The sequence below is a fragment of the Ranitomeya imitator genome, chromosome 8, assembly GCF_032444005.1.
Source record: "Ranitomeya imitator isolate aRanImi1 chromosome 8, aRanImi1.pri, whole genome shotgun sequence".
NCBI lineage: Eukaryota > Metazoa > Chordata > Amphibia > Anura > Dendrobatidae > Ranitomeya > Ranitomeya imitator.
This window is the reverse complement of record NC_091289.1, coordinates 160,536,641-160,552,070: the sequence shown is the minus strand read 5'-3', so window position 1 is coordinate 160,552,070 and position 15,430 is coordinate 160,536,641. Positions and strand designations below refer to the sequence as shown.

Genomic DNA, 15,430 nt, shown 5'->3' with positions numbered 1-15,430 from the left:
CACTTCATTCACGCAGGAGACCTTGTGACCCCTGTTCTACTGATCAGAGCATGTCCAACAATAGGACCCAATAATTATAGGTGATTTATTGTTTACGGAACAACCCCTTCAATTCTAGGCTCAACAATGTCACCATAAAAATGAAGACGCCATCTTTATAGCATATACAGATTTTAGACAGTGAATGTAGCATTGTTTGTGCCAGGGGTAGGTTTAACAGGGATCCTTATCTAGAGCTATAGTAAAGCCCTTTATATATTTTAGATAGCTGCCAAGTCATTTCTAGGACAGCAGCTATCTCCCCCAACTCTCCTATGCAGTTAGATCTCCAAGAACTCCTATGTTCCTTATATGAGAGATGCTCTGGTGGAAGCTTATCTTAGGGAGAACAAAAGGATCGTCAGTCCGAAATTGGACATCTCAGATCCTGCTGGCCCTGACAATCTACCGGGGACAGTTGTGAAGACCCATAGACATTAGACCGGATCCGTCGATATCGGAAGGTTAGTCTATTGTGGATGGGGTCACTTCTTGTGAGATTGTTCAGCTGCTAATGGGAGTGTTTAGGCATTAAAGAGGTTGGTCACTATTTTATTATTGATTGCCTAGCCCTAGTTTAGGCCATCAATATCTGATTAGTGGGGGCGAGATGCCGGACACCCCCCGCTGATCAGAAGTTACTGGTGGCGGACAGAAGTTCTCGAATGCAGGCGGAACACAGCAGCTCCGTCAAAGCTATAGTGGCAGCGGACGGGTATGGCAGATCCACCGCCCATACAAATGAGTAGGAGGTGAAACCAGCAATGACCAGTAGAGATTAAACAGAGCTGCTGTGATCTGGCTGCATTCGAGAACTTCCGGCAGCTGCCAGTAACAGATGATGGCAGGAGTTTCGTAGTCCCACCTATTGATGGCCTATCCTAAGGATTGGAAATTAAAAAAAATAAAATAAGATAAAAAAAAAAATAAAAAAAAAAACACCTAGTGGAAAAAGTAGAACTGATACTAATGCAAGTAAACACATTCTGACAATGCATCTATGAGGACATGTGACATATGAAAACTGCTTTAGCAAAAAAGTTTTATGTTGATTAAAACTTCAAAAGTAAGCACTGTGCAAATGAAAAAAAAACGAAAAACACAACACTACCCCCTCCCAGATCACTACTATTCTGGGAAGAACACAGCACAAACTTATCATCCACAACACCGGAGTATAAGATTTTCCAAATGTCAGCATACAGAACAAGAGGTTATTATCAGTTCAGCCGCAGAACTTTTTCCAGTGGGCTCTGTACGACAACAAAGATCTCAAAGACTACACATCCACCACAAACTGCATATGCCGGACCCCCGAAGAGCTATGTCATCATCATTATCCAAAACAATTGTCACTAACACGTATGCTAATGTTGCTGCCCTTGATTTACAGGTTTAGTGCTCCTGAGATGTCTGTTGTGATAAATAATTTTACCAGATGAAGCAGCCATTCTGGGGCATTGTTAATAAAAAAAAATATGCGTTGTGTAGTTACACTGTCGTTCCTCCTGGAAATGTACAGAAGGATCGATAACTTGGTGAAGACTTTGTCAACATGGAAGAAAACTTATTTTCTCCTCAATTAAAGGCCCCTTCACATTTAGCGACGCTGCAGCGACACCGACAACGATCCGGATCGCTGCAGCGTCGCTGTTTGGTCGCTGGAGAGCTGTCACACAGACCGCTCTCCAGCGACCAACGATGCCGGTAACCAGGGTAAACATCGGGTAACTAAGCGCAGGGCCGCGCTTAGTAACCCGATGTTTACCCTGGTTACCATGCTAAAAGTAAAAAAAAACAAACACTAGGTACTTACCTACAGCCGTCTGTCCTCCAGCGCTGCGCTCTGCTTCTCTGCACTCCTCCTGTACTGGCTGTGAGCCGGAAAGCAGAGCGGTGACGTCACCGCTCTGCTTTCCGGCTCACAGCCAGTACAGGAGGAGTGCAGAGCGCAGCGCTGGAGGACAGACAGCGGTAGGTAAGTATCTAGTGTTTGTTTTTTTTACTTTTAGGATGGTAACCAGGGTAAACATCGGGTTACTAAGCGCGGCCCTGCGCTTAGTTACCCGATGTTTACCCTGGTTACCAGTGAAGACATCGCTGGATCGGTGTCACACACGCCGATCCAGCGATGTCAGCAGGAGTCCAGCGACGAAATAAAGTTCTGGACTTTAAGGTACTGTCACACTAGACGATATCGCTAGCGATCCGTGACGTTGCAGCGTCCTCGCTAGCGATATCGTCCAGTGTGACAGGCAGCAGCGATCAGGCCCCTGCTGGGAGATCGCTGGTCGGGGAAGAAAGTCCAGAACTTTATTTCGTCGCTGGACTCCCCGTAGACATCGCTGAATCGGCGTGTGTGACACCGATTCAGCGATGTCTTCGCTGGTAACCAGGGTAAACATCGGGTAACTAAGCGCAGGGCCGCGCTTAGTAACCCGATGTTTACTCTGGTTACCATCCTAAAAGTAAAAAAACAAACACTACATACTTACCTACAGCCGCCTGTCCTCCAGCGCTGTGCTCTGCTCTCCTCCTGCTCTGGCTGTGAGCGTCGGTCAGCCGGAAAGCAGAGCGGTGACGTCACCGCTCTGCTTTCTGGCTGCCCGGCGCTCACAGCCAGACCAGAGAAGCAGAGCGCCGAGGACAGACAGCGGAAGGTAAGTATGTAGCGTTTGTTTTTTTACTTTTTAGGATGGTAACCAGGGTAAACATCGGGTTACTAAGCGCGGCCCTGCGCTTAGTTACCCGATGTTTACCCTGGTTACCGGGGACCTCGGGATCGTTGGTCGCTGGAGAGCTGTCTGTGTGACAGCTCTCCAGCGACCAAACAGCGACGCTGCAGCGATCCGGATCGTTGTCGGTATCGCTGCAGCGTCGCTATGTGTGACGGTACCTTTATTCAGCGACCAACGATCTACCAGCAGGGGCCTGATCGTTGGTCGCTGTCACACATAACGATTTCATTAACGATATCGTTGCTACGTCACAAATAGCAACGATATCGTTAACAATATCGTTATGTGTGAAGGTACCTTTAGGACAAGGCACCATCTTCAGTGTTGTTCAAAAGTGTCCAGCCACATCCAACTTGGCATGGTTATTGGTCATAACGTCATCAGAAGTAGCGAAACCCCATATTTAGGTGAATCTCCATCAACCTCTATGGCTAAAAAGTAGTATGGCCAATTATATGCGAGGAAAGAGTTTCAGGACACAATTCTAATGGATGCCATATTTTCTCACAGGGCCCTCCTAGTGGGATAATATGACCGTCACGTTTCCGAGCAAATTTTTACCACCATTGATGCACCAAACATGACTAGGTTATCTCCATAAATTTGGTTGATATTACATTTCTTTGGTTTCCCAAGGCCGAAAGTTTGAGCGCTAGAAACCACAAACCGTATTCTGTCCCCCAATCACAGATATATCCATGGATTCTGCTGACATCAGATTATTATAGAAATGGAATTGAATTATTATCTTTTCATTGTGCCATGTGATGTCCCGGGTATGGGCTGGAGACGACCAGTCTACGGTAGGGGCAATCATCTTTTCCTGCATATTATTAACACATCTCTGATGATGAGTTAACCCCTTAGTGACAGAGCCAAATTTTTGAAATCTGACCAGTGTCACTTTATGTGGTAATAACTCTGGAACGCTTCAACAAATCCCAGTGATTTTGAGATTGTTTTTTCGTGACACATTATACTTTATGATAATGGTAAATTTAGGTTGATAAGCTTTATGTTTATTTATAAAAAATATCAGAAATTTGAAAAAAATGTTAAAAAATTAGCAATTTGCAAACTTTGAATGATTATCCCTTTAATCCCGATAGTCATACCATAGCAAAACATCAATAAATAACATTTCCCACATGTCGGCTTTACAACAGCACCATTTGCAAAATGTTATTTTATTTTGTTAGCATTTTAGGAGGATTAAAAATGTAGCAACAATTTAAATTTTTTTCAAGGAAATTTACAAAATGTATTTTTTTTAGGGACCTATCCATGTTTGAAGTGAATTTGGGGGTCCTATTTATAGGGAAATCCCCACAAGTGATACCATTTTAAAAACAGCACCCCCTGATATATTGAAAACTGCAGTCAGGTCGTTTGTTAACCCTTCGGGTGATTTTCAGGAATTAATGCAAAGTGGCATGAGAAAAATTAAAATGTGTATTTTTATCACCTAAATGTCACTAACTTCTGAACCGATTACTACAGCCATCAGATTCTAAGGCCGCTATTTGGTCATGAATTGCCATGGCAAACATCAGGACCACACAATTATGATCTGAGACCACCAATTGGGATAAAGAGGAAGCCCCCACAGTCTGTTAACCGTTTATAATGATGTAGTCACTATTGACAGCAGCATCTAAGGGGTTAAATAGATTTGGACGGTGCAAACACTGATCGTGGCTGATGCAGCAAGTTGTCAGCTATAGTGGACAGCCGACAGATGCTGGATTGTCACCTGTATGGGGATATAAGTCTCTTATATCTCAGGTCAGTTAAAAGGCGTCTTGGCGGTCACTAAGGGGTTAAGCACAAAGAAAACATTTGGTCTTCCTGTAAACTGTCAAATCAGAGGCCGATGCCTTCGGGTGTGCAGTAATATCGGACTTTTATTTATCTGATCCATAACACCTTCCCCTTTTAGAGATATCATGGGTGATCGATTTCCAAATCATCTCACAAGCCCATGTCACCAGTTTCTTCTTGGGAAGATAACCCATCTGCGTCCCCATTGTCACTACCCTTCTTGCCCTGTAAAGCTAGGCTCCGCCACAGTAGTTTGCCACTGTCACCCACTAAAAGGGTTGTAATCGGTCACTACTGGAAAAGTATCTCCATAGAGATATGGTTGCAACCTTTGAAGGACCCATGCAATGGCTAGGCACTTGTTCTCGACGGCAGCGTAGACCACCTCCCTAGAAGTTTTCTGCTCAAATACATGACTGGGTGGTCTTCCCCACTGGCATTTATCTGACCAATATGTGCCCCTAAACCGTAAGCACTCGCATCAGTTTGTACCAGAAACCTTTCGATGAAATCTGCAGCTTGCAACAAAGAACTGGCAAGAGAAGCTTTCAGTGCAGAAAGGGAGCGCTCGCAACGTCTGACCATTTAACTATTGGAGGCAGCTTGGTGTTGGTTAGGTTAGTCAGAGGTTTTGCTAGGGCACTACAGTTAGGCACAAACTTTCTATATACCCCGCAGTATCTAAAAATGATATAACCTGTTTTAATGTTTTTGAGGGGGTATGGGCCAGGCTGCGGTGGCATCTACGTTCCCGGGCTCTTCAGAGGTCCCACACGCCCTTGGTGTCCTCGATATTGCACCTCCATCATGCCTTTGACACTTTCCAGGCTTGACTGAGGCCAGAAGTTTGGATCCGCCTGAGCAATTGAGTCACGTGGGACTAAACGGTAAACATCCAGGTATACTAGTGCAAACCCTTCAGGTCCCTCAAGGAGCTGGTTAATAAAACGCTACTCCTGTAAACCTCCTTAAAGGGAACCAGTCAGATGACGGACAGAGCAGCATGAATCAGGGCCTGGCTGCAAGATTGTTTGAGAAAAATAATGTCTGAAAATCCAGCGGAGAACCATAGGAATACTTAATCCCAGCGCCGCTCCAGGTGATTGACAGGTGTCTCTCACGAGTGTACAAAAAGACCTGACAATCAATTAGAGCGGTGCGGCGAGTAGTCGGCTGGGGTACGGCACAGGATTAGTCCATCTCTGCTGGTGGTTCCTGGCCGGATCTACAAACTATAAAAACGTATATCCTGCAGCCATTCTCCGAGTCATGCCGACAGGCTCCCTATATGTCATATGTCAATGTCTAGTCCAGTGGCCAATGTGGTTCCACCTGCTCATAGGCTTTGCGGATTTTTTTCCCTTGTAATTCAAGCATATACACATGCCATGTTTACATCTGAACATTGCCAAATAATTCTGCCATTCTGTGCGCCTTAATATTACTACTATACAATGCCTAAAACAACCAAACAATAGCCAAATATTCCAACTCTCCACCCCCCTGTCCCTAGAAGCCGAGGTCCTGGTTAGCTGCCCAGTTTGCCATCTCCTAAAATCATCCCTACTAAAAAGGAAAAACTGAACGGCAACACTATAAACAAGTTTTACTTCTCTCCTACCTGATTCAATTAATATAAATATAAAATATAAAAGAGCCACCTTCAGCAGCACCAAGGCTGCACTCTGTGAAGGTGGCTGTTATGTTTCTTATCCCTAGGAATGTCTCCGCCGGTATCAACCGCCTCAGAGCCGTCAATCATCTCTCTCTTTCGCCTGTGCGCCGCCACCTGTGTTCCTGTAACATGCCCGGCGCCTGCGCTCTGCCAACATTTCTAGGGCATGCGCCGTGCGTGCTGCCTGGGAACTTACATCAGGGCATGAGAAAACATACCTCCGGGTATGGCGGGCAATTTATAAAAGTCTGTATTTCTGCATTCCTAGGGATAAGAAACATAACAGCCACCTTCACAGAATGCAGCCTTGGTGCTGCTGAAGGTGGCTCTTTTACTTAAAAACGCCCTGGGGGTGACAGGTTCCCTTTAAAGTAGAGGCTTCTGTGTGTACGGCTGAACATTCGGAAGAACCATGAGGAAACACGATGAATAGACCAGTGTTTTACAGAGCGAGCATTGACACGCCAACAGCAGGTCATGCTTTACAATTTCCCTTCCTTAAAGGGCAAATCGGACCCACCACAGAGGCGGCCTTCATATAGGAGCGGGGAGTGATGTAAGCACAGAGATATATGCAGAGGATCCCAGACGATGTACAGTTAGGGCCATATATATTTGGACAGAGACAACATTTTTCTAGTTTTGGTTATAGACATTACCACAATGAATTTTAAACAAAACAATTCAGATGCAGTTGAAGTTCCGACTTTCAGCTTTCATTTGAGGGTATCCACATTAAAATTGGATGAAGGGTTTAGGAGTTTCAGCTCCTTAACATGTGCCACCCTGTTTTTAAAGGGACCAAAAGTAATTGGACAATTGACTCCAAGGCTATTTCATGGACATGTGTGGGCAATCCCTTCATCATGTCATTCTCAATTAAGCAGATAAAAGGTTTGGAGTTGATTTGAGGTGCGGTGCTTGCATTTGGAAGGTTTAGCTGTGAAGTAAACATGCGGTCAAAGGAGCTCTCCATGCAGGTGAAACAAGCCATCCTTAAGCTGCAAAAACAGAAAAAACCCATCCGAGAAATTGCTACAATATTAGGAGTGGCAAAATCTACAGTTTGGTACATCCTGAGAAAGAAAGAAAGCACCGGTGAACTCATCAATGCAAAAAGACCTGGGCGCCCACGGAAGACAACAGTGGTGGATGATCGCAGAATAATCTCCATGGTGAAGAGAAACCCCTTCACAACAGCCAACCAAGTGACCAACACTCTCCAGGAGGTCGGCGTATCAATATCCAAATCTACCATAAAGAGAAGACTGCATGAAAGTAAATACAGAGGGTTCACTGCACGGTGCAAGCCACTCATAAGCATCAAGAATAAAAAGGCTAGACTGGACTTTACTGAAAAACATCTATAAAAGCCAGCACAGTTCTGGAAGAACATTCTTTGGACAGATGAAACCAAGATCAACCTCTACCAGAATGATGGAAAGAGAAAAGTATGGTGAAGGCGTGGTACAGCTCATGATCCAAAGCATGCCACATCATCTGTAAAACACGGCGGAGGCAGTGTGATGGCTGAGGCATGCATAGATGCCAGTGGCACTGGGTCACTAGTATTTATTGATGATGTGACACAGGACAGAAGCAGCCGAATGAATTCTGAGGTATTCAGAGCCGCCATACTGTGTGCTCAGATCCAGCCAAATGCAGCCAAACTGATTGTCCATCTGTAGTATAAAACGACGACCAATGACCCAAAACATAAAGCCAAAGCAACTCAGGAGTTTATTAAAGCAAAGAAGTGGAATATTCTTGAATGGCCAAGTCAGTCACCTGATCTCAACCCAATTGAGCAGCATTTCACTTGTTAAAGTCTAAACTTCAGACAGAGATCCCCACAAACAAACAGCAACTGAAAACCACCGCAGTGAAGGCCTGGCAGAGCATCAAAAAGGAGGAAACAGCATCTGGTGATGTCCATGAGTTCAAGACTTCAGGCAGTCATTGCCAACAAAGGGTTTTCAACTAAGTACTAAAAATGAACATTTTATTTAAAATTATTTAATCTGTCCAATTACTTTTGGTTCCTTTAAAAACAGGGTGGCACATGTTAAGGAGCTGAAACTCCTACACACTTCATCCAATTTTAATGTGGATACCCTCAAATGAAAGCTGAAAGTCTGAACTTCAACTGCATCTGAATTGTTTTGTTTAAAATTCATTGTGGTAATAATGTCTATAACCAAAATTAGAAAAATGTTGTGTCTGTCCAAATATATATGGACCTAACTGTATGTCAGATGTCAATGTAGGAAAGTATTTACTACTGTCCCATGCAAAAAAAAACATTGCTGTATACTCAAGACTATGTCCTGGATGATCTCAGGGATGGCCTGCTATTACCTCTATATAGCGGTTGTATAAAGCAGACATCAGGTGTACAGAGGAGAAGGAGACATCATACAGACAGCCATTCATTTGCAACCTGCGGAGGACTGGATGAGGCTTCCCCCAGCAATATCGGAGGAAAGAAAATCCAGACCTGTGCTGATCAGATGATCGCTGCGTCCTGATGACATAAACCCTGCAGGATCCCGCAGCGGCTATCCACCATACCCATGATATTGCCCCCTGTGGTCCTTACTGCTGTTAAAGGGTTAACAGAATCCATAACCCAAGAGGAAGCAAAATTTAGCCATACCTATTTTTATATAGCAGAGCAGGAACGGCAGCATTTCAGGGCTCCAGCCGGTGTTGTATTATTCCGATTCTTTACAAAGGCCAAGAATAACCGGCTGGCAGAAAATACCATAGGCTCATACTGAGCCGGCAGTGTATACAAATAACAGGCAGTATTATAAGGCAGGCAAGCAAACAAAGCTGGGGGAGGCAGCCAACGGGCAGGGAGGGTCATGCATGCTACACCAGACCCCTAATATGCTTAGGTTAGGGTTACATGAAGATGTGTAGTACAGTCATGGCCAAAAGTATTGACACCCCTGCAATTCTGTCAGATAATACTCAGTTTCTTCCTGAAAATGATTGAAATCACAAATTCTTTGGTATTATTATCTTCATTTAATTTGTCTTAAATGAAAAAACACAAAAAGAATTGTCCTAAAGCCAAATTGGATATAATTCCACACCAAACATAAAAAAGGGGTGGACAAAAGTATTGGCACTGTTCGAAAAATCATGTGATGCTTCTCTAATTTGTGTAACTAACAGCACCTGTAACTTACCTGTGGCACCTAACAGGTGTTGGCAATAACTAAATCACACTTGCAGCCAGTTGACATGGATTAAAGTTGACTCAACCTCTGTCCTGTGTCCTTGTGTGTACCACATTGAGCATGGAGAAAAGAAAGAAGACCAAAGAACTGTCTGAGGACTTGAGAAACCAAATTGTGAGGAAGCATGAGCAATCTCAAGGCTACAAGTCCATCTCCAAAGACCTGAATGTTCCTGTGTCTACCGTGCGCAGTGTCATCAAGAAGTTTAAAGCCCATGGCACTGTGGCTAACCTCCCTAGATGTGGACGGAAAAGAAAAATTGACAAGAGATTTCAACGCAAGATTGTGCGGATGTTGGAAAAAGAACCTCGACTAACATCCAAACAAGTTCAAGCTGCCCTGCAGTCCGAGGGTACAACAGTATCAACCCGTACTATCCGTCAGTGTCAGAATGAAAAGGGACTGTATGGTAGGAGACCCAGGAAGACCCCACTTCTTACCCCGAGACATAAAAAAGCCAGGCTGGAGTTTGCCAAAACTTACCTGAAAAAGCCTAAAACGTTTTGGAAGAATGTTCTCTGGTCAGATGAGACAAAAGTAGAGCTTTTTGGGCAAAGGCATCAACATAGAGTTTACAGGAGAAAAAAAGAGGCATTCAAAGAAAAGAACACGGTCCCTACAGTCAAACATGGCGGAGGTTCCCTGATGTTTTGGGGTTGCTTTGCTGCCTCTGGCACTGGACTGCTTGACCGTGTGCATGGCATTATGAAGTCTGAAGACTACCAACAAATTTTGCAGCATCATGTAGGGCCCAGTGTGAGAAAGCTGGGTCTCCCTCAGAGGTCATGGGTCTTCCAGCAGGACAATGACCCAAAACGCACTTCAAAAAGCACTAGAAAATGGTTTTAGAGAAAGCACTGGAGACTTCTATGGTGGCCAGCAATGAGTCCAGACCTGAATCCCATACAACACCTGTGGAGAGATCTAAAAATGGCAGTTTGGAGAAGGCACCCTTCAAATATCAGGGACCTGCAGCAGTTTGCCAAAGAAGAATGGTCTAAAATTCCAGCAGAGCATTGTAAGAAACTCATTGATGGTTACCGGAAGCGGTTGGTCACAGTTATTTTGGCTAAAGGTTGTGCAACCAAGTATTAGGCTGAGGGTGCCAATACTTTTGTCTGGCCCATTTTTGGAGTTTTGTGTTAAATGATCAATGTTTTGCTTTTTGCTTCATTCTCTTTTGTGTTTTTTCATTTAAGACAAATTAAATGAAGATAATAATACCAAAGAATTTGTGATTGCAATCATTTTCAGGAAGAAAATGAGTATTATCTGACAGAATTGCAGGGGTGTCAATACTTTTGGCCATGAATTAAAAAAAAAAAATTATATTATATTATAGTACATATATAGTACAGACCAAAAGTTTGGAGACACCTTCTCATTTAAAGATTTTTTTTTATTTTCATGACTATGAAAATTGTAAATTCACACTGAAGGTATCAAAACTATGAATTAACACATGTGGAATTATATACTTAACAAAAAAGTGTGAAACAACTGAAATTATGTCTTATATTCTAGGTTCTTCAAAGTAGCCACCTTTTTGCTTTGATGACTGCTTTGTACACTCTTGGCATTCTCTTGATGAGCTTCAAGAGGTAGTCACCGGGAATGGTCTTCCAACAATCTTGAAGGAGTTCCCAGAGATGCTTAGCACTTGTTGGCCCTTTTGCCTTCACTCTGCGGTCCAGCTCACCTCAAACCATTTCGATTGGGTTTAGGTCTGGTGACTGTGGAGGTCAGGTCATCTGGCGTAGCACCCCATCACTCTTCTTCTGGGTCAAATAGCCCTTAGGCTACTTTCACACTAGCGTCGGGCTCGGCGTGGGGCCGAGGTTACCGACGCTAGCGTTGTTTGCGCCGCACAACGGGTGCAGCGGATGCAGATTTTCATCGCATCCGCTGCCCCATTGTGAGGTGCGGGGAGGTGGGGGAGGAGTTCTGCTGATGCGTTTTTTCCCATAAACGATGCATTGCGACGTATTGCAAAAAACGCTAGTGTGAAAGTAGCCTTACACAGCCTGGAGGTGTTTGGGGTCATTGTCCTGTTGAAAAATAAATGATGATCCAACTAAACGCAAACCTGATGGAATAGCATGCCGCTGCAAGATGCTGTGGTAGCCATGCTGGTTCAATATGCCTTCAATTTGGAATAAATCCCCAACAGTGTCACCAGCAAAGCACCCCCACACCATCACACCTCCTCCTCCATGCTTCACGGTGGGAACCAGGCATGTTGGACCATCATTTATTTTTCAACAGGACAATGACCCCAAACACACCTCCAGGCTGTGTAAGGGTTATTTGACCAAGAAGCAGTGTGATGGGGTTCTACGCCAGATGACCTGGCCTCCACAGTCAACAGACCTAAATCCAATCGAGATGGTTTGGGGTGAGCTGGACCGCAGAGTGAAGGCAAAAGGGCCAACAAGTGCTAAGCATCTCTGGGAACTCCTTCAAGATTGTTGGAAGACCATTCCCAGTAACTACCTCTTCAAGCTCATCAAGAGAATGCCAAGCGTGTGCAAAGCAGTCATCAAAGCAAAAGGTGGCTACTTTGAAGAACCTAGAATATAAGACATAATTTCAGTTGTTTCACACTTTTTTGTTAAGTATATAATTCCACATGTGTTAATTCATAGTTTTGATGCCTTCAGTGTGAATGTATAATTTTCATAGTCCTGAAAATACAGAAAAATCTTTAAATGAGAAGGTGTGTCCAAACTTTTGGTCTGTACTAATTATATATATACCGTATATACTCGAGTATAAGCCGACCCGAGTATAAGCCGACCCCCCTAATTTTGCCACAAAAAACTGGGAAAACTTATTGACTCGAGTATAAGCCTAGGGTGGAAATGCAGCATTTACCGGTGAATTTCAAAAATAAAAATAGATCATTATTTCCCCATAGCTGTGCCATATAGTGCTCTGCACCGTTCATATTTCCCCATAGGTGTGAACCATATAGTGCTCTGCACCGTTCATTGTGCCCCCTAGCTGTGCCATATACGGTGCTCTGCACCGTTCATTGTGCCCCATAGATGTGCCATATACGGTGCTCTGCACCGTTCACTGTGCCCCATAGCTGTGCCATATACGGTGCTCTGCACCGTTCACTGTGCCCCATAGCTGTGCTGTGCCATATACGGTGCTCTGCACCGTTCACTGTGCCCCATACATAGCTGTGCTGTGCCATATACGGTGCTCTGCACCGTTCACTGTGCCCCATACATAGCTGTGCTGTGCCATATACGGTGCTCTGCACCGTTCATTGTGCCCCATAGATGTGCCATATACGGTGCTCTGCACCGTTCACTGTGCCCCATAGCTGTGCCATATACGGTGCTCTGCACCGTTCACTGTGCCCCATAGCTGTGCTGTGCCATATACGGTGCTCTGCACCGTTCACTGTGCCCCATAGCTGTGCTGTGCCATATACGGTGCTCTGCACCGTTCACTGTGCCCCATAGCTGTGCTGTGCCATATACGGTGCTCTGCACCGTTCACTGTGCCCCATAGCTGTGCCTTATACGGTGCTCTGCACCGTTCATTGTGCCCCCTAGCTGTGCCTTATACGGTGCTCTGCACCGTTCACTGTGCCCCCTAGATGTTCCACATAAATTTGTGCCGCCGCTGCCGCAATAAAGAAAAAAAACCACATACTCACCTCCCTTGATTGCAGCTCCCGGCGTCTCGTTCCGGCGCCTCCATCTTCCCGGCGTCTCTGCTCTGACTGATCAGGCAGAGGGCGCCGCGCACACTATATGCGTCATCGCGCCCTCTGCCTGAACAGTCAGAGAGCAGAGACGCCGGGAAGATGGAGGCGCCGGCCGGGAAGATGGATCGGCGCCCGGCGGCTGGAACGAGGACAGGTGAATATAACATACTCACCTAGTCCTGGCGATCCTCGCGCTGTCCCCTCCTGTCTTCGGTGCCGCAGCTTCTTTCTCTATCAGCGGTCACCGGCACCGCTGATTAGAGAAATGAATAAGCGGCTCCGCCCCTATGGGAGGTGGATCCGCTTATTCATTTCTGTAATGAGCGGTCCCACGTGACCGCTGAAGAGAGGAAGAAACTGCAGCGCCGAAGCCCGTGGGACGGCAGGGACAGCGCGAGGATCGCTGGGACTAGGTAAGTATACCTCAGCGCCCTCACCCCCTCACCCGCCGACCCCACCGCTACCGTGACTCGAGTATAAGCCGAGGGGGGCACTTTCAGCCCAAAAATTTGGGCTGAAAATCTCGGCTTATACTCGAGTATATACGGTATATATATATATACACACACACACACTTTGTTTCTCCAGCGTTCAGTCCGATGGTAAAGTAAAATATACCTTTTATTTATCCAATAAAAAGTTCCAGATTTCCTCAGTAACAATATTGCATACATTCAATCCCTTATGCCAAAAACTCATTTATATATATATATATAGTATGATGGCTCCTACTCTACTGTACATGCCAGTTTTGGGCCACCAGCCTACAACTATGGACAAATCATGTCACTCTCGGGCTAAGCCTACAATTTATGGGCAGGTAGAGTTGACTTTAATATAAGTCTACATCAGCATCTTCTTTGAGCCTAGTGATTGACTGCAGCGGTCACATGTCACCGCCGAAGTCTGCCAACAAAAACCAGGCAGTGGCAGAAAAACAGCGCTAGACATGCAGTGGGCGAGTACCGCTTATTTTATTGCTTTTACAGTTGGAAAGTTACGGAATACAATGAGAAACAAAAACTAACACATCATCTTCTGGGTCTGTGGCCGCCGGACCCCATATCAGTTACATGGCATAACTGCAATCTAATGGGTGGTATAGCCAACACTCCTACTCCCAGCCCACTATATAGTAAAACTGAAGTGAAGAGGTTCATGTGAATCCTCCCAGGCAATTAAAGGGGTTGTTCTTCTCTGGACACTTTTTTTTTTACTTAAATGTTTGTATTTGGGGTTAAAAATCATTATTTGCTATTGGGTTTCATTATAAATTTTCACCGTTTTTCTTTTCCCTGCATATTCAACTTTAATGTGGTCATAAATCAGCTGAGAGGAGCCCGGAAAATGTCAAGATGAAAGATGCACACACTCCCAGTCAGACTGTCATAGCGGGCTTACTGATGGAGTCTCAGTTAACTCATCAGTTCTTGAGCCTGCTCCATTCACCTGCACCCTGGGGGTTAATTGTGTCAGAAAGGTAGACCTCTGACCAAAGTTACAGACCACCTTGCTGTCATCCATACAGAAATAGCAGCACCTACCACATCAGGCTTCAGCCGAAAAGTTAACGGCAGAGAGTAGAATAAGGACTGGAGCGTGGTCAGAAAGGAAGAACTCCAGGATTGTCGCACTTCTCTGCTTCTGGGGATGCGATGGATGGTATACTGGAGAAAACAAAAGGAAGAAAAGCACCATGTATTTATAAAGTAGGGAAAATAAAAAAGGGTAACACCGCCCAAAAACGAAAATGCAATCAGGATGTAACAATCAAGGATCAATTATTTAAAGGAGAAAAGATGGTTGGCAGAAAAATACAGCAAATAAACGTTAGCATTCTAGAGCCCAAGTGCAGCACAGGAGGAAACGTGGAAGGTTTTTAGATTGGTGGATAATAGTTATAGGTCATACACAGAGATGCAGGAGGCACAGAACTGCGGCCAAGGCATAGTCTCTGCAGTCTACACATTAGAATTGTGCGCCACCTAGTGGCAGAAAACATGCTTACAGCACAGTAAATAAAATATACCACGGAATGAAGAGAATATTTAAGACCAGTGATCAGTGGGATTGCTGGGGCGATATACCACCACCACCGATTACCTTTTATAATTTCACTATTAATGTAGGCGTCCCGTTTCTCTGTCTGACCACTCAGGATGCCTCGGCAGCAATTAACCGCAGC

General features: G+C 44.8%; 1 protein-coding gene across 1 annotated transcript in view; it reads right to left on the bottom strand.

The window, feature by feature from the left end:
* ALG14 (ALG14 UDP-N-acetylglucosaminyltransferase subunit) overlaps nt 1–15,430 on the bottom strand; it is a 43,980-nt gene that overhangs the window by 22,412 nt on the left and 6,138 nt on the right. The window contains exon 3 of the mRNA XM_069737691.1: nt 14,790–14,912. Coding sequence (XP_069593792.1) covers nt 14,790–14,912 — 123 coding nt within the window. The remainder of the gene's footprint in view (nt 1–14,789; nt 14,913–15,430) is intronic.